This window comes from Lytechinus variegatus, chromosome 2, assembly GCF_018143015.1.
Source record: "Lytechinus variegatus isolate NC3 chromosome 2, Lvar_3.0, whole genome shotgun sequence".
In the NCBI taxonomy this organism is placed as follows: domain Eukaryota; kingdom Metazoa; phylum Echinodermata; class Echinoidea; order Temnopleuroida; family Toxopneustidae; genus Lytechinus; species Lytechinus variegatus.
Window position 1 is genome coordinate 60441224 of NC_054741.1, and position 27112 is coordinate 60468335.

Here is a 27112-nt window from a genome sequence, read left to right on the forward strand (position 1 = left end):
TTCCGATGGTTCTTTATTCCGAAACACGTAAATTGCCTATACCTCGATGTTAATCCGAAAACGTATAAAAGGGTTCGTTAATCCGAACATTTATGGCGTTGTTCCAAAGGTTCGATAATCCGAAAAAGAAATAAGTTTCGATATTCCGAAGGTTTGTTAGTCCAAAACGAAATATGGTTCGTTGTGCCGAAGGTTCGTTAGTCCGAAAACGAAATAAGGTTCGTTAATCATTACGTTTCGGACTAACGAATCTTCGGAATTACGAACCTCATTTCGTTTTCGGATTAACGAACCTTATGAATTACGAACGTCATTTCGTTTTCGGACCAACGAACCTTCAGAATTACGAACCTTCGGAATAACGAAGCTTCGGAATGAAGAATGTATGCGATAATAAACGCTTTGCCAAAGTAAGGAGTGAAGAGTGTCCCAGATGTGTGTATTAATTCAGTACGATCATTTCATGTGATTTAATCAATCAATGTACCCAAAAAATGTCGATATAATCAAAAGGTCTGATTTTATTTAATTTCAGAAGCTGGAATACCACGGGCTGTTTTAGAGAAATCGGAAGCGACGGTACAATGACGTCATGCTATTGTGATCACATGACCAGCTTTGCCATTCTTGTGAGATTGTTACCGTATGATCTGGTAAAATATGAATATATATCTATCAAATACCCTGCCCAAGGAAGGATTGTAAAAGGAACTCTTTTGAATATGTTGCTGCCGTCTTGTTCAATCCGCTCTCTTACATTGTGATATACAAAAATGCACGTCCCTCCATAGTGTAAATCATTAAAATTCTAACTGTCATACATGTAATTCCACTGAATTTCTTGATGTATGTAGATGTAATGATTCCATGATAATTGTTCATTCACTCTATTATGTATATAATGTGTTCTGTTTTTACTTTATTATATGGTACATACATTGATTCGTTATGATGTTAAGTTATTTGTTAAACTGAAAACAATTTTGCATAACATGAACAAGCATACCCTGCAGTATGAAATAAAGAAAACCAATAAATAAATAAATAAGTGAATGAATGAATAAAATAAATAAATTTTACAGAAGAAATCGTTCAAAAAAAGCGGCGGATCCCAGATGTCATGGATTTTGTGGCCCATCGAGGGGGAGGGGCTCAGAAATTACAGGTCGACCACATAGAAGTAGAATCGGTCAAATTTTCGTCTCTGGAAATCGAACCAGGATCAAAACAAATGAAAAATAGTTATTGATTCCCACACTGGTCGACATTATCCTCCCCTAAAATCTGACAAGCAATGGTATTAAAAATATTCAAGATAATAATTATAATAATTTTAAGGAAACGAAAGGTTTCCAATAACGAATTCGCTCAACATTTATCAATCCTTCCCTCGAAAATATTTTTTAAAGGTAATTATATATTGGCCAATATCCCAGTTCCTCTCAGTCTGCCCTTCCAGAAAACTTGACAAACTGGGAAAAAAGCAATTTGAAATATTAAGACTGATAATAATGTCGAGGATGATAATAATAATAATATCAACAATGATATTAATAATGCTGACAATAATCCATTGTTTGCCACCACGTACTTTTCTTTTAAATACTTTTTTATGAGCACAACTTCGGCTCTGACATTTGCAAGATATTGCACACTATCACGACATCCCGATTTATCTGTTTTCCAAGAATGTTGGGTTGTTATTTTTTATTAGGAAACAAATAGTTTCCATGATAATGAGGCAAAGATGCATATCACGGAAACATTGAAATACACATCTTTTTAATGTTTAACCAAATTTGCAGGAAGTAGATATGATCAGTAATATTATCACCTGGAGTGGTCTTGGACTCTCTGTGACGTCACTCAGTATCAGTCTCATTACACTCTTCGTTCTCAGGTTACATGTAGCTATAATGGCCCGTATTCTGAACTAGGGTTTAAATTAAACCCTGGTTTAAAGTTGTGGTTTAACTATGGAGAGCCAGTCGGGGTACAAATCTTTTAGAGTACACATTCAATTTATTTATTCATATGACGCCCAAATTTTCTGGGAGTGATAACTGAAGTATTTTGAAGTACTTCATTCTTCATAATGAAAGCAAAAGGAAACAAAATCGAAAACATAAAAAATATACAATGTAAGCAGAATTTTTTAATATTTGGCTCCCCATAATTTTAGCACAGAGTTAGACCGTGGTTTAAGTTAAACCCGACTTGAGAATATTTGCCCATAAGTTGAATCATTTTTGTTTGTATCTTTTTTTTACTTTGATTAAGCAACAACTATTTGCATAAAAGTTGAATTACAAAAAAAATTGCTTCCTTTTTAAAGAAGTATCATGTTTTGCCCATATATTTATTTATTGCTTAAAAGTATACACGCATGATTCATTTAACACTTTTTTTCTAAATGAATGACACTCCAGCCTTTACTTACATAAAAGAAAAGGATAGAAAAATGATGCGTTGTGAATTGTTGAGTTTAAAACTCATTTCATATTTATGTATTCGCAAAATAAGTTTTGTTTGATTCATTATAATACATATGGAGGGCTAAAAAATTGACAAAAATACTGAAATATGACTATCAGAAAAGAGAGCAAACTTTTAATCAGTTTTAAAATTAATTGTAATTACAAAATAGGATTTGAATAAGAGATTTATTACACTTTGTATTGAGCGTTTATAAATAAAAACGTGATTTTTGTCATGTTTATCATTAAATACGCGATTGAGTACATATGAAAACGGTGCTGATTGAATAACTTTTTTGATAAAATTAGAGGAGGACTTACAGGGTGACATATAGCTATATACATAGTAAAAAAACTCAATACTTCATGTTTTCCTTTTCTTGGTCTCCTGAACAGTACTACAACGATACACCGGTTTGTATACTGGTTTATTATACCGTTCCATGACATTTACTCCGGCAACAATATTAGCTCCGCTCTAAATTCCACACACTAATCGAATGACCATCTTCAGCCCTGGGTCTAACACTATACCCTACCCGAAACCTAACATAAAAACCCTATTGCAACCCTAACCCTACATCTTAGACGAAATTAAGCCCGAAGCAACTGTTCTTCCAGAAGCAAAGTCGTGTCACCATTATATCTGATGGTGTAATTCCAAGATCGTTTTTTTTTCTCCATAGTTTAAACCACCATGGCTAAACCCACATGGTCTACTATCAATCGGGTCCAATTGTCGTTTGTGTCCATGATCACTTAGGTTAAATGTTTTTTATTTAAATGAGCAGATGGTCTACTTTCCAATTCGTCTATTTGTTGTACTCTTTATAAATGAAAGTTCGGTTCATTAATAGTGTATCAAATCAAATAAAATAAATGGTAAAGTGGATTATCAGGAGAAATGGATGTACAGTAGCATTATTATAAATTCGACAAAATGGTTAATGGGTCAGGTGGCAATTATACCTAATGCAATTAAACCAAACTGAAGTTGACAAAATGGGTGAAGACCAAGTGGCAATCGTGATGCACCACTGTAAATAATTATATTTTTGTATCGCCTGCATAGCAGAGCTAGGCTATAGGCGGCGATGGCAGCGTCGTCAACGTTGAAATCTTAACCTTAGGTTAAGTTTTTGAGATGCCATCATAACTTAAAAAGTATATGGACCTAGTTTATGAAACTTGTACATAAGGGTAATCATGTATTTTCTAACATCTTGCCTGAGTTTCAGGTCACATGACCAAGGTCAGAGGTCACTTAGGGTCAATGAACTTTGGCCATGTTGGAGTATTTTTGGAATTGACATCATAACTTAGAAAGTTTATGGATCTTGTTCATGAAACAGATTAAGGCTAATCAAGTATGAATGATTGTTTTGCACACGTTTTAGGTCACATGATCATGGTCAGAGGCCATTTTGGGTCAATGGACAGAGTATAATGCTTTCTTTTGTGAATACATTTAATAGATGTTTTCAAAGTCAGCACTGAATAGAGCTGAATCATTATCATTATCAAGTATTTGTTTTCAGAATTGCTTGTTTCATTATCCGGAATGTATAATCAATAATCATACGTTTTAACTCGTCTAAAAGCATACTAAATACTACATTCAAAACGTGTTTGACAATGAATTATTTGAATGAATCAATTTTCACCTATTCATAGACGATCGTTGACTGCTGACCGTGTAATAATCCATGTCAACCTGATGATTGCCATTCTATTCTTTGACATCGCCTTCTTTTCAGTCACATACAAACCAATTGAAATTAAGGTGAGTCCTGTCCATTTCGATTTATTTATTTTCTTGACAACCTTTCATTGCTTTCATTTTCGAAGTCTGTACTGTATACCCAACATGCACGTTACGTAACGGCAACAGGACTCGAAAGAACCTCACCGACTCCTCATGAAAAAATCAGATCATAATTTGTAGCCTGCACATTGTGAATAGAAAAATGTACAAGTTCAAAATTCTGATTTATGAATAATTTTTTTTGTTGCTAACAAAAGGTATTTCTTATATCAAGAATTGGGATTAAGAAAACAGCTATCCTTAGCCTACGTAAGTGGGTATACGCTGGTTAAAAACTTTTTTTGCGTAGGCGGTATGTGTGATCCCCCGATCGTAAGAACTAGACTGTAAATATTTTGCGAGTTGTAATCAATCTTCTACTCCACGATCAGTTGCTAAACGATGTGCAAGGGAGTCCTGATGGTTGGGTTTTATGACAAGCGTTAAGCCAAACATAAAAACTAAATAAACCCTAATCATAATCTTTACATTATTCTAGTCCCCAAAACTCTATTGCAATCATACCTCTAACCGCATGTCCTCTAGGATATTAATACCTGAGCAAAGAGTCGCAGGAGCATAATTATGTCTTGTCACCGATGGCTTGTTGAGTATATGTAATATTTATTTGCTGAGAAGCTGTAACACGATACCAACAAATCGAATCAGAATTCTAAATAGAGAGTACGATCCATGTATTATAAGTCATGCATCTTCATATATTTTGTAACTGACGTTTAGCGTCCACTCTTTGGCACATTCACATGGTGATATTCTATATATCCGTGTGTAACCGTTCTTTGTAATTTCATAAAAGACTTACTATGACATTACCCTTTTTCATTTCACTTTGCATATTTTTACGTAGTCCATGTGCAAGGCGTTCGCCTTCGTCCTGCACTACTTTTCCCTCGCGGTTATGTTTTGGATGCTCGTTGAGGGCGTGCATCTCTACCGTCAGATCATCAAAGTATTTGACTCTGGGAATCCTCGAACTTGGCTTTATGGAATCTTAGGATGGGGTAAGTTGATGATATCAAGGATGAAATGATCGTGGAACCTATTCCATTTGAGGCTATGTTGATGCCGCAATTTGGATTAATTGTGTAATGTTGGACATAATGCCAAAATGCTCCTTTGTTTTTTTGCAGATTTTAGACAAAATATTCCAGCAGACTTACTGGCTAGTTGTAAAAAAATGTGTTTTTAACGGATATTTCTTTATGCTACCTCTGGTCGGATTATATGAACAGTAGGCCTTACATAGTTATATTGATCACGTTCACAGGGGCAAGTGACATCTATTTTTCTTGAAACATGATGTGAAACTATTCCACAGGGTATACATGTGTCATAGCTATTACACATAACATCACAAACAGATTTATTCTAACAATCTAATCTTATTTTTTTGTGTCCGTTAAAAGTTTGCGAAAGTTTGTCCATTAGATTCCTACTGTTGCCAAATATAGCCAAATGTCATGACACAATTCGGAACAAAATTTCATCATGTGCATAATATCTAGATTTTGTATAGGCCTATATACGAGTAAAAGAGGAAATAATTCTTATCATTTTTGTTTCAAATCCTTTTTCATTTTTCCCATGATCTGATGGCATCACACATCGCCATCAACATTATCAGGGGCCTGTTGCATAAAACTTTTTACCTGAGAAAACTCTGGTAAAAACTGAAAACTAAGGTCAGACTGATTTCTGCCATTGACTGTAACACAGGGCAATAACTCCGGTAAAAGCAACCTGAGTTTTCTCAGGTAAAAAGTTTTATGCAACGGGCCCCAGAACTATCCATGGTTACAGTAACCTCGTGTATTCTTACTACTTTAGAAGTGTGAAACTGCATGAATATTTTTTTTCTGTTAATCCATCTTTCAGGAACTTCTTGATTGTATACTTTTATGTTAAACAGTCGCTTTACATATCCAGAATTGATTTGAATTATATTAAAAAAGAGGGATTTTTCTGTATCCCTGATCATCATTTTAACTGATCAATGTACCATCGAAAACGATAAGAACAAGTTTTACAGATCAAGTTTTATCTAATATGAAAAAAAAATATCTTAAAATAAAGAAATTAATATGTTTGCATCTATTGTCACTATATTCGACCTTTTTGTGTAATATTTTCTTAATTATGTCAAAGGATGCCCGGCAATAATTATCAGTATTACTGGAGGTCTGAAACATGAAAGTTATGGATATGGGCGTAGGTGAGTAAATATAGGCACTTTGCTATACACATTGTTATGATACTATAAATTTCAAAATCAAAATCTTTCCAATGAAGTCAAACATTTTTCAACATGAATGCAAAACAACCACGATTGTTTAATGACATAAGGGACGTCAGATATAAAAATATGTTTCGTGAGCTGACACCGAGTTAAAAATGAGCCTGGTATATTTCAGTTTCTTTCAATCCACTTTTTGTATCAGTCTAAGATTTACTATCATCATCTGCAACCGTTACCGTTTTGGTGTACATTTGAAGCCTTTTTACTCATTAGTATGTTTGGTTTGTCAATTCCCTGACTCCCGGAGGCCTACCTGTTTTGAGTTTAGATGGTAGCCAGGCCAACCAACAACCTAAACTAGTTCGTTATTAAGTCTGCTGTGCAAACCCTTCACTCGAGTTAACGGTCTGAATATGCAGCCTACTCATGCCTTGTGTACTGAAGGCCCTCGAATTGAATCAGCAAGTTTTGAATGTGATGTTCTTTGCGTGGAGACACACTTGTTGATCAAAGTTTCAATCAAGATTTGTGCCTGCAGACTGATTAACACTCGCATTCATTAATCTCATTATGCCGGAAATTTATCTCGATTTGATGTACAATGGTAAGTGGTGGTTTATAGATATGAATTACTTACAGTCTCAACCACATTTCTCATACATGGATATACGAATGACATTGGGGGGGGGGGTTCACAGGGCTTGTGGGGGGTAATGATTTGACATAATTACAAATTTGAATCCTAGAACTAACTAATTTTCTACAATCACATCATTGAAGCCCATACCAGACCAATCAAAGATAGTATGTTATTCCCAATGGCATATCATCAGTTCTGTCGGTTTGGAGTCGGTTTCGCTGATGTGACTTTATCTTTCCAATTCAAAATACAGTTGCTGGCTGAATCCATCAGATGGAACAATGTGGGCATTTGGCGGACCGGCTTTTGCAATCGTATTGGTAAGAAACATGCTTTGGTGTGAATTATACATCCTTATCGTCAGTATTGCTCTAATGAAAAGCAGTGACAATTTATCCTGCATGTTGTGTGACTCCACCGGGAGTAACCTGTATACAAGACTCGAGTATTTCCCAATATCAATTCCTAAATTTCCTTCGTAAAACTTTGATATCAATATAATTTCCTAAACTTTATCCACAGTTCATATCCTGTTTTTCTTCTACTCCCTTGGTATTCCACTGGTGACAAAGGTTAATTATACCCTGTAATATTTTGCCATCAAAACCCATGATATTCAGATAATTTGCAGATAAAATAAGTTATCAAATGAGGAGTACGGCATGGTATATGTACTGTCACCATTTCTGCTTTGAATGTCCGTGCACTGCGATTCGAATGCAAAAATGTGTCATAAAACCGTTCCCGGCGTGTCTCATCGTCAACACCTTTCCAAATGCTCGTCTTTTTTTTTTTAATGATTTCAAACTTACGAACGAGAAGGAATAGATCAGTCGAAACTGAGTGCCGTCCGCCTACTTAATTAATATGCTTATATACGTGTCATGTAAATTCATGCTGGACAATTAACTATTGTTATGCTAGGTCAACGTCGTTATTCTCGCAATGGTTGTCAAGACCGTAGTCTCTGCATCTCGAGGACAACTTGACAACGATAATGTCAAGCAAATCAGGTAATAACAAATTGATCTTAAGATTTAAAAAAAATGAATTTTGTCTTGATTATGCTTGTTTTCTTACAGACGAATGTTATGAAGATATTGCACGTAAATATGATTAAGATATTGTTGTCTTTTCATGTAATATTTAGTAGGTCACTCTAATTTTGATGGCAAACGAGGTTTTGGTTTGAATATACAAATACACAACACTCTCCTTTGCGAGTATGGTAATTGTATTTGGGTCAGGGATCGAAAATGCTTGAATTCGAGGTCAATATGCAGCTCGTCTATATTGTGTGATGTACTGGTGTCAGGATGAGGTGAGATAAAATTGAGACCTGGGGAGCGTTTCATCAATATTTTCATCCGACAAGTTGTCAGATCTGACATCTTTCCTTGATTCTGATCGGCTGAGAGGCACTGTTCCTATGGTTACTGTCGGATAAACTGGTACTTGTCGGATAAAATGTGCGACAAGTCCTTTCGTTTCATCAATATTTTCATCCGACAAGATGTCAGATCTGACATCTTTCCTTAATTTTGATTGGCTGAGAGTCACTGTTTCTAAGGCAACCGTCGGATAAAACATTACTTGTCGGATAAAACGTCCGACAAGTCTTTTCATGAAACGCCCCCCTGATTCCCACGATTTAGATGGATCCTATTGTCTTGTCTTGTGTTTGTTCGGCGTATACTGACCACGCTTTATTCCGCCAACACGGTCAAAGTGTTGGCCTTTTTCATCATAATTTTTGCTTAAATTACTTTGTCGTTCCGAACGTTAGTGTTATATTCAGTGATGACGCAAATGGGGGCAGCGGGCGACCTCTAGAGAAAAAAGTAAAGAGTATCCGAAGAATAGTTTGGTCTGCAGTTACACCTTTTTGAGGCCTTTTTTTTCTAGAAATGGACTTCGAAGTACCTTGTTGCTCTGCCCGTTGCTTGGAATGGCTTGGCTGCTGTCACCTGCATTGGTGTTTTTCCCTCGTATAAAGGCATTGGAATACACATTTAATGTGCTTAACTCTCTTCAGGTATATATTCTTGTAAACATCCTCATGTCATTAATGATCTAATTCTACATGGTCAGTGTTATTGATATTTTCATTTTATCATGTTTAGTTTACTGTGGCTTCATAACTATTATGTTGACCTATGTAAAGTAAAAACACTGGCTCCTAGATGTTGGATTGTATTTTCTAAGTAATGAAATGAAATTAGATGTTGGTATTACATTCATTGGCTTGATTTTCTTGTTAAAGAAAAAGACATATTTAAAAAGTAGATCACTGATTCTTTTCATAAAAAATATAATCAAACTCACTAAATATTCTAGGTGTGGATGTCTATCTAAGTTGAACAATCATTATGTTCCACTAGCGTAACTAACGGGGGGGGGGCAGGGGGCAGACTGCCCCCCCCCCTGACGAGCCATAAGTGGCGCCTTCCTTGGAGCTTGAAGATCTTTTTTTTTCTTTTCTTTTGCTTTTTCTAGTGCGAGATGTCCTTGAGGTTGAAGGCCTTTTTTTGCTTGTCAAATTTTTGGGCGAACGAATTTGCCCCCCCCCCCTTTGGAAAATCTTAGGTACGCCACTGTTATGTTCGTTGGGTAATTCAAAAGACTAACAAACAAAATAGTTGGATACGTTTTCTCCTCCTTGATGCAAAATATATTCAAATTCATATTTGATGTGTATTTCATTTTTATTCATTCATGACTTATTAATGCATCATTTTCTATTTTCAGGGATTCTTTATCTCTCTGTTCTACTGTTTTCTCAATGCTGAGGTATGTTCTAAAATGTCGGCAAAAAGCTCAAAATACTCATGTCAAGGAAGTGAATTTTTGCTAACCACGTAGATAAAAGAGGCGATTGGTGCCTTAAAATGATTCTGCTCTGATGTTCGAATAAGCAATTATTCTCACAGCCATCATTCATACCCATTTTGTGTTTTATTCTATACATTTATTATTGATTTGTATACTTTGTATGAAAAGTTTCATCTGGAAGAAATAATAAATGTTTACCGGTACTTGAATTAATTTCAACATAATGTTCAAATAAATAGAATGTCATCAAAGCTATCCGTCTCACAGAATTTGCTCTAACTGAATATTGATCTCTGGGTAGAAGAATAGTCCTCATGAATCCTTTTTGTATTAAAAATATTTCATATCATTGATAGATTTATATTAGAAATAATAATAATTAATAATTTATTGATTTATTTCATTTCTTTCCATTTTTTACATACAAATCAAAAATACAAAAATCACATACAAATGAAAAAAGTGTAAACTAAAAAAATTAATGCAATATTATTTACCCAGTGGCCAATCACATTTTCTTGAAGATCTTAGGAATTCATATTGACTTATACAACATCTCGGAAAGGGTATTTTGTTGGTATGATAAAGAAGTAAATATTCTTTTTTGAAGGTAAGAAACGCCATCAGAGAACATGTTCGTAAATCACAAGACAGCCAGAATTTCGACAGTGAATCTGCCACAGTTTCAGCATCCGAGGTAATCGCATTAAACATAATACTCTTCTGATTCTTTAGTAAGGAACTATTATTCTCAGCGGTGTTGCCTATACTGTAAATTACAGGGATTTAAAACAAATCCAGGTGAACTGCAATAGAATTCTGGATTTAGTTTTAATCCTAAAGATTTAAATTGAAATCAATCGAGATTTTTTCAAAAAGTGTGGATTAAAACTTAATCCGGATTTGATTGGTCTAAAACTACACCCCACCTAGATTTATGTTAAATCCCCTTCAATTTAACATAATGAAGGGAATATACGTCATCTTGTTTTAGGTTAGATGACTTTCAAATGTATGAAGTTTTTTTTTTAATAAGCTTTATTGCATGGCAATCTAGTAAAGACAATTTTTTTAAGAAACTGTTTCATGATGTCCTTTCCTGCATGCTGTCCATTGCAAAAAGTGAATGACGTGAATGAAAATGAAAATGCGTAATTTTATATTTTATATTTACCTTGATAGTTTTCATGTCCAACCAGTCAAAACTGTGGTGTTAAAACTGACACCAGTTGGTGTTAATAGAGGACCACACCCTGAGGTGTTAAAATTACACCCTAGAGATTGAATCTAACACCAAAGAGAATTAAAGGGACAACCAAAGGTTTTGTAATTACACCTATAGGTGTAAAACTAACACCATCAATTTAACACCAGTGTAAAACGACTGGTGTGGTCCTCTATGTACACCGGTTAACACCACAGTTTTTGCTGTGAAGGACTGTACCAGCAGCGGATCCGGGAGCGTGGCCGACTTTTTCTGCTAACTAATGAAATCTAATCAAAAGGAGACAAGACGAAAATAATGGGCGGAGCATAATTATGATGATGCAATATCAGCAACGATTTTGATTTATATTTTGAATTCCATCATTATCCGTATTCTTTTTCACTTTCATTTTTCCTATTATCTGATTATTCCTTCTGATTGCTATTATAGGCCTATACAAGTGTCCCACAAAACATACTAATGGCACTTTAGATGAGTGTGATATTAAACTTATAACATTATAAATTATTGTTTTTATCTTTACGCTCATAAAATTCGATTCATTTTCTACAACTGAATGAAATTGTATGGGATAACAGGAGCGGATCCAGGAGGGGGCCGAGCCGGCCCCGCCCCCCCCCCTATTTTTTAACAACCTGCAGAAAAAAGTGTACTCTTTACCTTGATAGAAACTACGAAAAACAGAAAGAAAAGTAAGAAAGAGGTATTTTACCCATAATGTGTAATTTACAGCCTCGTAACAACCGGCCCGACCCCGAAAGGATACAAAAAAAAATGTGAGGGGAAGAATTGGAAAATATACTTTATATCATTTTTTTCGCTCGCGCTTCGCGCTCGCATTGTCTGTGTAACGAATCCCAATCAAGAGGGTTAAATGACACTAATATATAACCAATATTTATACATACAATATATCCAGTTCTGATATCAATTTGCCCACAATTTTTTAGCTCGCACATCAAGCTTTCAGTATTTTGTTTGATTTACACAAATTGTTAATGTGTATCAAAAATGTTCAGCTTGCGTTGCGCGCTCGCATTGTTTGATTTGTGAGAAACCTATGCTCTTTGGAAATTCTTACCAAAATTTGTCAAAATGCTCCTTTATCATGTCAGTATATCAAAAAATTAAGCTCATGCTTCGCGCTCGCATTTAATTGTTTGAGACACACAGCTTTTTTTATTTTAATAAAAACGCGCTTAGACTGTTCACTTTTTTCAGGTCGGAATATCAGAAATTTTGAACACTCTCATTATTTAATTGGTGATACTTGTATCCTCTTCATTAATCACTAAAACAGTCCTAATTGAGTCACTTTTCACGTTACTATATGATAAAATTTCGGCTCGCGCTTCGCGCTCGCATTGTTTAGTCGGATACTTATCTTTGTTCATGATTATAAAAACTGCTCTGAATCTTCAGTTCTAAGGACATAAAGTATCAAAGATTTTTAGCTCGCGCTTCGCGCTCGCATTATTTATTAAGACCACATGAGATACCTTATATTGTTTATAGCAATAAAAACTAACATATACTTAAAACTTCAGTCTTTAGTTAGGACTACCCCCTGAAAAACCAACAAAAAAAGCCAGATTGTAGCGGCCAATCGAGAAAAATGTTGATCAAAATATTTTTCGCCCCCCCCCCTATTGGCGAAAGCTGGATCCGCCCCTGGATAAGGTCCAGCACTTACAAAGATATTTGTATTTTATTACGGATCAGAAAACCTCGCCATCCAAGTTTTGTATCTTTGTACTTAAAATTAGTATGCGTCGTCAAGTTCAGCAAGTAAGATTCAAGTGATGCAAATCATATTAATTCACGTTCAGCCACGGGCGTGAATCGAATCTGCAAGGCTTTCCTTTTGCTCAAGACTTGGGGATGACACATACATGTTTATTTTTTTGCTGATGAAAAGAATAAATGAAAATAAAGAAACTTTTTTTTCAAGATGAGATTTCTATGTTGGATACAAGACCAACTTAATAAGCTTAAATTTTGTAAATGTAAGTAGGCCTACGGGCCTGCAAGTCGCGAGCCCAAAATCTAAAAAAATGAATTAAAAAAAAGAGTGAATGAAGACCTACACTGGGCTGCATACATTATTCAGCGTATATAGAATAACGAAACGTGGATTGAGAGATTTTCTTATGAGAGTTGAAAGAGGCGCAAATATCAGTATTCAATCGACTATGGGCCTTTTCACACGTAAATATAAATCATCGAACCTTTCACACAAAATTGGTACCTTAACTTGAGTGAAACTCAATTGGAATTCACCTTCGGAGTAGAAAACGACATACAATATTATTGTGTAACTTTCGCATTATACTCATTTAGACCGCGATTAACTTTTTAAGGTGGGACACGCTGTATGTATTGAACATAATGCATTAATGTCTTTTTATCATAATGTGCATCATTTTCCTTTATTACTCTTATTATGATTATCATTTTCATCTGTATCATAATCATAACACCGTCATCAGTTACTACAGGCATGTTGGTATCATCATCATTACCACTGTTAACGTTAAACGTTTAAAGCACCAAATTAATAAGCTGTTATGTAAATCCTTATCTTCTTTTAGATGATCATTATATCCATTAGTCATGGCTTTATTAATTTCTTTGTCTTATATTTTCAATTTTAAGCAAAAACCCGCAAAGACTGGTAGGAGACGTGTTCGAGTTCGTCCAGCTCCCGTAAGCCAAACTCAAGCCCTTCCTGCAGTTTCTACTAATTGACATGAGAACGACTACTTCTGACGAGTTCTAATAAATGGACAAACGTATTAGGAAGGATTTGAAACAAAAAACTACCTGTAGATTTACCCCCTCCCCATGTTTGGTTGTACAGTGAATTCATTTCTTTAATAACAAAAATAGGGTCGGTCTGGATTTGGGATTTTTTGTATGCACACGCCACGCACAAAAAGTCATTAATGTTGGAAACTAGCTATTTCCAAAGTTTCAGCAGCTGTGTATTTTGAAGGCTTTAGCTTTTCTTAGTGCAACCTTCTAAAAGTTGTGGATTTTAAAAAAAATGAAAGGAAAGGTGGGTAGCGATTACGAAGCGTCGTTCGGTTGGATTTTTTTTTGTCTTGACAATGTTATTTCATATTCTCCTAGTGGCGGAATAGGCCGAGACAATTCATTCAGGATTCAGTTGTCGGTTCTTTGTATGTGTTGATGTAAGAAGTGTTCAATGAATTTATACATGTACATGTATCTCCTGATTTCTGTCCTTCGTGATATAGGACACATTGCATGCTAGACAGATTGTATAGTGAATAAACATATTGGGGTTTTTTTGTATTCCCATCGCACATGTTTTTTTAACTAGAATTCAAGGATGCATTTTATGTATTTATAGAGCTACATGTACATGACCACTGGGGGATCATGAATTTTCAACTTATGATTAAATTCAATGTCCATACTACTGTCGTGTTAGGGGAGTAAAAGAGACTTTAAAAATGTTGATCTCACCCTTTAATTTCTAGTTGATCCATCCACTGAACAACCGACTGAACCGCCCACTTTGCCCCAGCGTACAACAGTTACACCATCAGCAGAGTTAACAAATATATCAAGCTTTGAGAAAGTATAGTGGAATTATTTATCCGAGGTTGTGGTCTGGCAATTACTGTTTTATATAGCAGTTTTGCCAGTCCAACCGAGGATTAATAATTCCAACTATGCTTTCGAATAGGCGGCGGAAGGGGGGGGACGGTCCCCCCCCCCCTAAATTTGTAGTTGATTACCTTTTTTTTTTTTTTTTTTTTGCTTGTCAATTTATTTTCCTACGCGTCCCCCAAAAAATTTTTAGATTGAGAACCTTTTTTTCTTTCTTTTTGCTTGTCAATTTTTTTGGGGGGTTGTCCCCTCCTAAAATTTTTGGCTTCCGCCGCCAATGTGCTTTCGAATGAAACGCCTGATGTATTTGTTTTATATCCTAATCTATGCGCTGAGCTTGCAAAGTCTGGTAACTTGCGTCGAATTACCGGTTACACTTCGTAATTCCGAACCTACATGTACTTTTCTCCGATCCACCTGTGGAACGCAGGTTAGCGCCTGCGTCGACGCATCGCGGGACTTGCCCGGGAGAGAGAGCTGACCGCTGCGCCCAAGAGTTTAGCTAAATATCCATTTTCTGGAAATAATGACATCAGAATATTGGTATAGCGAAAAATATATCGAGGTCTGACGTCAAGCAACATCATAGTTGAAATATATTCGGTCACATGATGCTATTTGAACCAATCACTATACAGGATTCAATCTACAGTATGTAATATATAACAACAAATGTTCAATGCCTCAGGGTATGATTAGAAATGGAAATAGGTTATGGGATGCTCATTATCAAAATTGATATTAAAAAATTGTTCATTAAGCAAGCAGCCATGCATTTATTGCACTCACATAAATAATTGATATAGATATCAAAAAGGTTTTTCTGGCTTGATATTTCAAAAGCTTCTAGTGTGGGTGGGTTTTTTTTCTCCCTTTATGATAATAATGTTCTTTGCTCTGTCAGAATATATTATAAATGCCCATGATTGGACCTCTCTGGCAGGAAGGTATACATCAGGGGAGCTTTTCATCAACATTTTTGTCTGACAATTTGTCAGATCTGACATCTTTCCTTGATTTTGATTGGCTAAGAGGCAGTGTTACTATGGTAACTGTCGGATAAAACGTCCGACAAGTCCTTTCATGAAACGCTCCCCTGGACCCCGTCTTACAAAGAGTTGCAATTGACAATCACATCTATGGATGGCCAGCAATGTCAACATCTAAAATGCAAATTTGTTCAAAATATTTTCTAGGTATGATATATATTCATACATTCATCTTTCTTTTGAAGATTCATTGTGGTTCTCTTTCATGTACTAAGGAGGTTATGTCAATTTCCTGTAGAAAAAAATTAGGGTGTGGATGGATTTCCATAAAGTCAAGATTGATTGGATCAATCATAACTCTTTGTAAGATGTGGCCCTGATTGACTAGACAATACATGTCACTTTCAAACGGAAATGGTTTTGTAAAGGGAATGAGATTTACCTTCCTTTTTTTACAAAAGGAGTTTATAGTGCTTTCATTCATTTAAAGCAAACAGAATGAAGAAGAAATAAATAAATGCAAGTGACAGGAGTTGTCTGGATGTGTGGATGTCTTGACAATAAAACGTACAGCATCATAGACACTTTACATTGTAATTACCATTGTATTTTCATGTGTTGAACATGATTTATAAGAGTTAGATATTTTTTCAATGTTTATGATTAAATATGTTAATTTTATTAAATAGTTGAAACGATATCTTGCAGATAACCCGCATGCCATGGCACTCGAATTTGAATGCATACTTTTAATATGTGCTGAATACCATTTTGTTCAATTAAAAAAAATCTTTGTCATATTGATTTTGTAGCATCGTATGGTGTGATTGTGTTAAAGTTGGACTCTTATGTCCTTTCTAAAATCCTAAAATTGTGGTTTGTTGGAAAACTATTTACATTTCTGTATTTATTTACCATTTTAGGTATTCCTTGGAGGGATATTCTGATTGGTCTTTTAGTGGTCTTTGGAATTCTCGTTATCATCGTAATCTTCATTATCATCCTTATTTATGGCAAGGTCAAAAGGTCCGTGATGCTTTCATTTATCAGTACATAATTCTTGTTAATTATTGTCATATAGAGGAATTCTGTTTTGAATAATGATTGTAATTATAGTGGCGTGATAATACACTGTAACATTGCAATGTTTCAATGCATTGGTAATTGATGAAAGACACTTTCTACTGAATTTCTGTAATTTTCATAGGGTTTGTACAGGGACTGAAAAGTATATGTAGGCAGCAATTTACAGAGCACAATTTATTATCATATAGACAGAAACTCATCATTTAAAACAGAAAATCTGAGCAAATTAAAAACGTCAATCTTAGGATCAAAACTAAGCATTTGAAAAATAATAATTACAAGTGATCATAGGTAAATGCAAGTATTCAATAACAAAAAAGCATATGAATGAATAAGTTGAAAACCACAGTTTTCTAGAATGTATCTAGAATGCATTTAATACAAGTTCAAAATAAGAGAAGTGAAGATCAGTGATAAAAACAGGCACAAAGGTGGGAGCTAAATATAGGTTCAGTGTAAATATAGGTTCAGTGTAAATATAGGTTCAGTGTAAGTATAGGTTCAGTGTAAATATAGGTTCAGTGTAAATATAGGTTCAGTGTAAATATAGGTTCAGTGTAAGTATAGGTTCAGTGTAAATATAGGTTCAGTGTAAATATAGGTTCAGTGTAAATATAGGTTCAGTGTAAATATAGGTTCAGTGTAAGTATAGGTTCAGTGTAAATATAGGTTCAGTGTAAATATAGGTTCAGTATAAGTATAGGTTCAGAGTAAATATAGGTTCAGTATAAGTATAGGTTAAGTGTAAATATAGGTTCAGTGTAAATATAGGTTCAGTGTAAATATAGGTTCAGTGTAAGTATAGGTTCAGTGTAGGTTCAGTGTAAATAAAGGCTCAGTGTAAGTATAGGTTCAGTGTAAGTATAGGTTCAGTGTAAATATAGGTTCAGTGTAAGTATAGGTTCAGTGTAAATATAGGTTCAGTGTAAATATAGGTTCAGTGTAAGTGTAGGTTCAATGTACATATAGGTTCAGTGTACATATAGGTTCAGTGTAAATATAGGTTCAGTGTAAGTATAGGTTCAGTGTAAATATAGGTTCAGTGTAAGTATAGGTTCAGTGTAAGTATAGGTTCAGTGTAAGTATAGGTTCAGTGTAAATATAGGTTCAGTGTAAGTATAGGTTCAGTGTAAATATAGGTTCAGTGTAAATATAAGTTCAGTGTAAGTATAGGTTCAGAGTAAATATAGGTTCAGTGTAAGTATAGGTTCAGTGTAAGTATAGGTTCAGTGTAAATATAGGTTCAGTGTAAATATAGGTTCAGTGTAAGTATAGGTTGAGAGTAAATATAGGTTCAGTATAAGTACAGGTTCAGAGTAAATATAGGTTCAGTATAAGTATAGGTTCAGTGTAAATATAGGTTCAATGTAAGTATAGGTTCAGTGTAAATATAGGTTCAGTGTAAATATAGGTTCAGTGTAAATATAGGTTCAGTATAAGTATAAGTACAGGTTCAGTGTAAATATAGGTTCAATATAAGTATTGGTTAAGAGTAAATATAGGTTCAGTATAAAAATAGGTTCAGTGTAAATATAGGTTCAGTTTAAATATAGGTTCAGTATAAGTATAGGTTCAGAGTAAATATAGGTTCAGGACAAGTATAGGTTCAGTGCAAATATAGTTTCAGTGTTTCTATACTTACACTGAACCTATATTTATATGTAAATATAGGTTCAATATAAGTATACTTCAGTATAAGTATAGGTTCAGTGTAAATATAGGTTCAGTGTAAGTATAGTTTCAGTGTAAATATAGGTTCAGTGTAAGTATAGGTTCAGTGTGGGTTCAGTGTAAATAAAGGCTCAGTGTAAGTATAGGTTCAGTGTATGTTCAGTGTAAATATATGTTCAGTGTAAGTATAGGTTTAGTGTAAATATATTTTCAGTGTAAGTGTACGTTCAATGTACATATAGGTTCAGTGTAAGTATAGTTTCAGTGTAAATATAGGTTCATTATAAGTATAAGTTCAGTGTAAATATAGGTTGAGTATAAGTATAGGTTCAGAGTAAATATAGGTTCAGGACAAGTATAGGTTCAGTGCAAATATAGTTTCAGTATAAATATAGTTTCAGTGTAAATATAGGTTCAGTGTAAATATAGGTTCAGTGTAAATATAGGTTCAGTGTAAATATAGGTTCAATGTAAGTATAGGTTCAGTGTAAATATAGGTTCAGTGTAAGTATAGGTTCAGTGTAAATATAGGTTCAGTGTAAATATAGGTTCAGTATAATTATAGGTTCAGAGTAAATATAGGTTCAGTATAAGTATAGGTTCAGTGTAAGTATAGGTTCAGTGTAAATATAGGTTCAGTGTAAGTGTTCAGTGTAAATATAGGTTCAGTGTAAATATAGGTTCAGTATAAGTATGGGTTCAGAGTGTATATATGGGCTCAGTATAAGTATAGGTTAAGTGTAAATATAGTTTTAGTGTAAATATAGGTTCAGTGTAAATAATAGGTTCAGTGTAAGTATAGGTTCAGTGTAGGTTCAGTGTAAATAAAGGCTCAGTGTAAGTATAGGTTCAGTGTAAATATAGGTTCAGTGTAAATATAGGTTCAGTGTAAGTGTAGGTTCAATGTACATATAGGTTCAGTGTAAATATAGGTTCAGTGTAAATATAGGTTCAGTGTAAGTATAGGTTCAGTGTAAATATAGGTTCAGTGTAAGTATAGGTTCAGTGTAAGTATAGGTTCAGTGTAAGTATAGGTTCAGTGTAAATATAGGTTCAGTGTAAGTATAGGTTCAGTGTAAATATAGGTTCAGTGTAAATATAAGTTCAGTATAAGTATAGGTTCAGAGTAAATATAGGTTCAGTGTAAGTATAGGTTCAGTGTAAGTATAGGTTCAGTGTAAATATAGGTTCAGTGTAAATATAGGTTCAGTATAAGTATAGGTTCAGAGTAAATATAGGTTCAGTATAAGTACAGGTTCAGAGTAAATATAGGTTCAGTATAAGTATAGGTTCAGTGTAAATATAGGTTCAATGTAAGTATAGGTTCAGTGTAAATATAGGTTCAGTGTAAATATAGGTTCAGTGTAAATATAGGTTCAGTATAAGTATAAGTACAGGTTCAGTGTAAATATAGGTTCAATATAAGTATTGGTTAAGAGTAAATATAGGTTCAGTATAAAAATAGGTTCAGTGTAAATATAGGTTCAGTTTAAATATAGGTTCAGTATAAGTATAGGTTCAGAGTAAATATAGGTTCAGGACAAGTATAGGTTCAGTGCAAATATAGTTTCAGTGTTTCTATACTTACACTGAACCTATATTTATATGTAAATATAGGTTCAATATAAGTATACTTCAGTATAAGTATAGGTTCAGTGTAATTATAGGTTCAGTGTAAGTATAGGTTCAGTGTAAATATAGGTTCAGTGTAAGTATAGGTTCAATGTACATATAGGTTCAGTGTACATATAGGTTCAGTGTAAATATAGGTTCAGTGTAAATATAGGTTCAGTGTAATTATAGGTTCAGTGTAAATATAGGTTCAGTATAAGTATAGGTTCAGAGTAAATATAGGTTCAGTATAAATATAGGTTCAGTGTAAGTATAGGTTCAGTGTAAGTATAGGTTCAGTGTAAATATAGGTTCAGTGTAAATATAGGTTCAGTGTAAATATAGGTTCAGTGTAAGTATAGGTTCAGTGTAAATATAGGTTCAGTGTAAATATAGGTTCAATATAAGTATAGGTTAAGAGTAAATATAGGTTCAGTGTAAATATAGGTTCAGTGTAAATATAGGTTCAGTGTAAATATAGGTTCAGTGTAAATATAAGTTCAGTGTAAGTATAGGTTCAGAGTAAATATAGGTTCAGTGTAAGTATAGGTTCAGTGTAAGTATAGGTTCAGTGTAAATATAGGTTCAGTGTAAATATAGGTTCAGTATAAGTATAGGTCCAGAGTAAATATAGGTTCAGTATAAGTATAGGTTCAGTGTAAATATAATTTCAGTGTAAATATAGGTTCAGTGTAAATATAGGTTCAGTGTAAGTATAGGTTCAGTGTAAATATAGGTTCAGTGTAAATATAGGTTCAGTGTAAATATAGGTTCAGTGTAAATATAGGTTCAGTATAAGTATAGGTTCAGTGTAATTATAGGTTCAGTGTAAATATAGGTTCAGTGTAAGTATAGGTTCAGTGTAAATATAGGTTCAGTGTAAGTATAGGTTCAGTGTAAGTATAGGTTCAGTGTAAATATAGGTTCAGTGTAAGTATAGGTTCAGTGTAAATATAGGTTCAGTGTAAGTATAGGTTCAGTGTAAATATAAGTTCAGTGTAAGTATAGGTTCAGAGTAAATATAGGTTCAGTGTAAGTATAGGTTCAGTGTAAGTATAGGTTCAGTGTAAATAGAGGCTCAGTGGAAATATAGGTTCAGTATAAGTATAGGTCCAGAGTAAATATAGGTTCAGTGTAAATATAGGTTCAGTGTAAATATAGGTTCAGTGTAATTATAGGTTCAGTGTAAGTATAGGTTCAGTGTAAATATAGGTTCAGTGTAAGTATAGGTTCAGTGTAAGTATAGGTTCAGAGTAAATATAGGTTCAGTGTAAGTATAGGTTCAGTGTAAGTATAGGTTCAGTGTAAATATAGGTTCAGTGTAAGTATAGGTTCAGTGTAAATATAGGTTCAGTGTAAATATAGGTTCAGTGTAAATATAGGTTCAGTGTAAATATAGGTTCAGTGTAAATATAGGTTCAGTGTAAATATAAGTTCAGTGTAAGTATAGGTTCAGAGTAAATATAGGTTCAGTGTAAATATAGGTTCAGTGTAAATATAAGTTCAGTGTAAGTATAGGTTCAGAGTAAATATAGGTTCAGTGTAAGTATAGGTTCAGTGTAAATATAGGTTCAGTGTAAATATAGGTTCAGTGTAAGTATAGGTTCAGTGTAAGTATAGGTTCAGTGTAAGTATAGGTTCAGTGTAAATATAGGTTCAGTGTAAATATAGGTTCAGTGTAAATATAGGTTCAGTATAATTATAGGTTCAGTGTAAATATAGGTTCAGTGTAAATATAGGTTCAGTGTAAATATAGGTTCAGTGTAAATATAAGTTCAGTGTAAGTATAGGTTCAGAGTAAATATAGGTTTAGTGTAAATATAGGTTCAGTGTAAATATAGGTTCAGTGTAAATATAGGTTCAGTGTAAATATAGGTTCAGTGTAAATATAGGTTCAGTGTAAATATAAGTTCAGTGTAAGTATAGGTTCAGAGTAAATATAGGTTCAGTGTAAATATAGGTTCAGTGTAAATATAAGTTCAGTGTAAGTATAGGTTCAGAGTAAATATAGGTTCAGTGTAAGTATAGGTTCAGTGTAAATATAGGTTCAGTGTAAATATAGGTTCAGTGTAAGTATAGGTTCAGTGTAAGTATAGGTTCAGTGTAAGTATAGGTTCAGTGTAAATATAGGTTCAGTGTAAATATAGGTTCAGTGTAAATATAGGTTCAGTATAAGTATAGGTTCAGTGTAAATATAGGTTCAGTGTAAATATAGGTTCAGTGTAAATATAGGTTCAGTGTAAATATAAGTTCAGTGTAAGTATAGGTTCAGAGTAAATATAGGTTCAGTGTAAGTATAGGTTCAGTGTAAGTATAGGTTCAGTGTAAATATAGGTTCAGTGTAAGTATAGGTTCAGTGTAGGTTCAGTGTAAATAAAGGCTCAGTGTAAGTATAGGTTCAGTGTAAGTATAGGTTCAGTGTAAGTATAGGTTCAGTGTAAATATAGGTTCAGTGTAAGTATAGGTTCAGTGTAAATATAAGTTCAGTGTAAGTATAGGTTCAGAGTAAATATAGGTTCAGTGTAAGTATAGGTTCAATGTAAGTATAACTTCAGTGTAAGTATAGGTTCAGAGTAAATATAGGTTCAGTATAAGTATAGGTTCAGTGTAAATATAGGTTCAGTGTAAGTATAGGTTCAGTGTAAGTATAGGTTAAGTGTAAGTATAGGTTCAGTGTAAATATAGGTTCAGTGTAAGTATAGGTTCAGTGTAAATATAAGTTCAGTGTAAGTATAGGTTCAGAGTAAATATAGGTTCAGTGTAAGTATAGGTTCAGTGTAAGTATAGGTTCAGTGTAAATATAGGTTCAGTATAAGTATAGGTTCAGTGTAAATATAGGTTCAGTGTAAATATAGGTTCAGTGTAAATATAAGTTCAGTGTAAGTATAGGTTCAGAGTAAATATAGGTTCAGTGTAAGTATAGGTTCAGTGTAAGTATAGGTTCAGTGTAAATATAGGTTCAGTGTAAGTATAGGTTCAGTGTAGGTTCAGTGTAAATAAAGGCTCAGTGTAAGTATAGGTTCAGTGTAAGTATAGGTTCAGTGTAAGTATAGGTTCAGTGTAAATATAGGTTCAGTGTAAGTATAGGTTCAGTGTAAATATAGGTTCAGTGTAAGTATAGGTTCAGTGTAGGTTCAGTGTAAATAAAGGCTCAGTGTAAGTATAGGTTCAGTGTAAGTATAGGTTCAGTGTAAGTATAGGTTCAGTGTAAATATAGGTTCAGTGTAAGTATAGGTTCAGTGTAAATATAAGTTCAGTGTAAGTATAGGTTCAGAGTAAATATAGGTTCAGTGTAAGTATAGGTTCAGTGTAAGTAAAACTTCAGTGTAAGTATAGGTTCAGTGTACGTATAGGTTCAGTGTAGGTTCAGTGTAAATAAAGGCTCAGTGTAAGTATAGGTTCAGTGTAAGTATAGGTTCAGTGTAAGTATAGGTTCAGTGTAAATATAGGTTCAGTGTAAGTATAGGTTCAGTGTAAATATAAGTTCAGTGTAAGTATAGGTTCAGAGTAAATATAGGTTCAGTGTAAGTATAGGTTCAGTGTAAGTATAGGTTCAGTGTAAGTATAGGTTCAGTATAAGTATAGGTTCAGTGTAAATATAGGTTCAGTGTAAGTATAGGTTCAGTGTAAGTATAGGTTAAGTGTAAGTATAGGTTCAGTGTAAATATAGGTTCAGTGTAAGTATAGGTTCAGTGTAAATATAGGTTCAGTGTAAATATAGTTTCAGTGTAAGTATAGGTTCAGAGTAAATATAGGTTCAGTGTAAGTATAGGTTCAGTGTAAGTATAGGTTCAGTGTAAATATAGGTTCAGTGTAAATATAGGTTCAGTGTAAATATAGGTTCAGTGTAAGTGTAGGTTCAATGTACATATAGGTTCAGTGTACATATAGGTTCAGTGTAAATATAGGTTCATTATAAGTATAGGTTGAGTGTAATTATAGGTTCAGTGTAAATATAGTTTCAGTGTAAGTATAGGTTCAGTGTAAATATAGGTTCAGTGTAAATATAGGTTCAGTGTAAATATAGGTTCAGTGTAAGTATAGGTTCAGTGTAAGTATAGGTTCAGTGTAAATATAGGTTCAGTGTAAATATAGGTTCAGTGTAAGTATAGTTTCAGTGTAAATATAGGTTCAGTGTAAGTATACGTTCAGTGTAGGTTCAGTGTAAATAAAGGCTCAGTGTAAGTATAGGTTCAGTGTAAGTATAGGTTCAATTCAATTCAATTCAATTCAATTCTTTTAGGTTCAGTGTAAATATAGGTTCAGTGTAAGTATAGGTTCAGTGTAAATATAGGTTCAGTGTAAATATAGGTTCAGTGTAAGTATAGGTTCAGTGTAAATATAAGTTCAGTGTAAGTATAGGTTCAGTGTAAATATAGGTTCAGTATAAGTATATGTTCAATTTAAATATAGGTTGAGTGTAAATATAGGTTCAGTGTACAGTGTGTATGTTTTGGTAATGCATATAATTTGCTATGAGATGCCATGTATTTCCATAGAGTTTGAAATACATGTAAGTGTGGCTTGATTTCCCATATCCCTAATTGAATATTAACAATTAATAAAATTGTTAAATAGAATGCGTGTTTATCAAAGATTCTAAATACAAAGATCATGTTTTATTTTCAGTTAATGGCAATATGGCACACAAATTAAAATAGTCATTCCTTAAGTGGTGTGACTATGAATTGCTTCATAAAAGATCCCACATGCAATCATGCAAATTATGAATCCTCTGTTCAAGCAGATCATAATATATCATTATATCCCTCTTTGCTTTTTATTTTTTCCAATTTTCTAGGAGACGGACCCAGATGGCTAAAATTCAAGAGGTCAACAATGGCACCCAACGGGGCTACAGACAGTCGGATGTCCTCTATGTGACGGACAGTAACTCATACACATCATCGGAGGTCGACGATCACCACAATGGTGTCGACTACGGTCAAGATGTGGTTGCCGACCCAGGTCATGTCCGCATTAGCATGGTTGGTGACCGTGACAACATGCGTGATGCGGGAACCAGTACAAGATGGACGAATAGTCCGGAATATAACAATGGGATGTATAGATATAACGCAGCTTATGACCCCTCCGAGGCTGAGAATATGTAATGTCTAATGAAAATATTAAAAATACCCCCCCCCCCCGCTTTAGAATAGCTTGCAATATTTGAAGCACTAGTATTTGAAACAACTGATCCATTTATGTAGTATGTCATTCTTAGGATGTGATAACTAAAATTTCAAAAGACGCAATGACATGAATTATCTCACACATTAGGCTGCTATATCAATGCAATTTAATGAATTTACAGAGGCTGAAAAGATATATAATGTGCAAGTTTAAGTTTGATTATTTTCACTTATAGGTCAAGTAAATAAATGAATCAGATAAGAAGCATTAATTGATTTTGTACTAAGTGATTGATTGTAATGTTTTTTACTTATTTTATGTATGAATTTAATTATAAACATATTAAATGAACAAATAGCATTGGACCATGTGCACCTAGAATTAGGAACAATCTTCCTTTACAGCTGCATGTATTTGAAAGAAAAAGTATATAGTACAAGACATAGGTATCCAAATTTATAATTTTTATATCTTCCTAATATTTATATTAATGATGTTGCATTCTTCTGTATTAAATTTGTGTTGATTTAAGAGCTGATAAACCCAAAGAGTTTTATCCATATGTTTTATATACACATATAATTATATAATGGAATGACGTATAATTTCATTCGAGTTATATTTTTTTCATTGGTTCTCAACTTTGATAGAATACTTTACCAACTTATTGTATTCAGTTCATCTATCAACTATATGTCACCCAAAATCTAAAATATATCCTAGGACTACATAAACTTTGAATTTTGGAGACATTGATTACTTGGAAAGTATAAGTGATTGTGACTCCTGTTTTCATTAAAATGTCTAATTTTGCAAAGTTTGATTGTAAACGATTGCATAGACGATATGACCTCCAATGACTGCTAATAAGAGTTGTAGCTTATGGTCTACTTATAAAGCTAAAATGCTTGGATGTGACTGGAATTTGACTTCAGATGTTATTTATCCAAGTAAAATACACAGTACTGATATCAATTAGTTATTCCCAAGTATTCAATTGTCATGTTTGTCTTTCTATTTATGCCCGCAATAAAGAGAGTTGATTATTATAACGAACTGGTTAAGGAAGAGCAGTGGAAAATAACAGTCTTGGTATTTCAATCTTATTATTGTGATGCATCTATTGCCTTGTCTGTTCTGTCGGAGAAAGAGGTAATGTCATTGAATCTAGTGCTTAAGAATGTAAACTTATTAGAACATGAATGTTTGATGAATAGATATATATAAAGTCTTTCAGACAGGAACATCACATATATTTCGTAAATGATAGCTCCTTTCACAAAGCAAATTTTCTTCCTCATAATTATGATCAATAGGTACAATAATTATTACTGCATTCCTTTTGATATATGAATATAGATGCTGTCATTTGAATATAAATAGTTTACATGTTCATACTGAAAACAAAAGTTTTATATGAAATAGTGCCTTATTTATGTAACATTGAATTGAAATTATGACTTCTCAGCATTTTTTATTCATATTTAGTTCCATGTTTTTTTCGCCAAATATTCACCTCATAAGTAAACTACTGCAAATTATAATTGAAATGTAATGTCATTTCCTCTTTTCTCTTTAATTCGTTAAGATCCAATTGTTTTTATGCTGATGAAAATCTACTTTGAATACACAGTATATTGGTGGTGTTTACCCCATGTATCATGTTAAATGTCTGACAAAATTTTGTCATATTTTTAAAATTGTTTAAATTAAAAGCTTACAAATTTACAAAAATTATCCTG

At 33.6% G+C, this 27112-nt stretch overlaps 1 protein-coding gene across 1 annotated transcript; it reads left to right on the forward strand.

Moving 5' to 3' along the window:
* Nucleotides 1-1810: 1810 nt before the first annotated feature.
* On the forward strand, nt 1811-27089 carry LOC121408523 (adhesion G-protein coupled receptor D1-like). The gene is made up of 12 exons (XM_041600009.1): nt 1811-1900; nt 4152-4260; nt 5150-5303; nt 6448-6514; nt 7432-7498; nt 8103-8191; nt 9084-9213; nt 9927-9968; nt 10621-10707; nt 13894-13944; nt 16790-16892; nt 25036-27089. The coding sequence occupies exons 1-11, from the start codon at nt 1815-1817 to the stop codon at nt 16811-16813; spliced, it is 906 nt and encodes a 301-aa protein (XP_041455943.1). The 5' UTR covers nt 1811-1814; the 3' UTR covers nt 16814-16892; nt 25036-27089.
* Nucleotides 27090-27112: the final 23 nt, after the last annotated feature.

Coding starts and splice junctions, on each gene's coding strand:
- LOC121408523 (XM_041600009.1), top strand. CDS start 1,815: ATGATCAGTAATATTATCACCTGGAGTGGTCTTGGACTCTCTGTGACG. Junction 1,901..4,151: donor ATTACACTCTTCGTTCTCAG/GTTACATGTAGC, acceptor ACCTATTCATAG/ACGATCGTTGACTGCTGACC. Junction 6,515..7,431: donor AGTTATGGATATGGGCGTAG/GTGAGTAAATAT, acceptor TTCAAAATACAG/TTGCTGGCTGAATCCATCAG.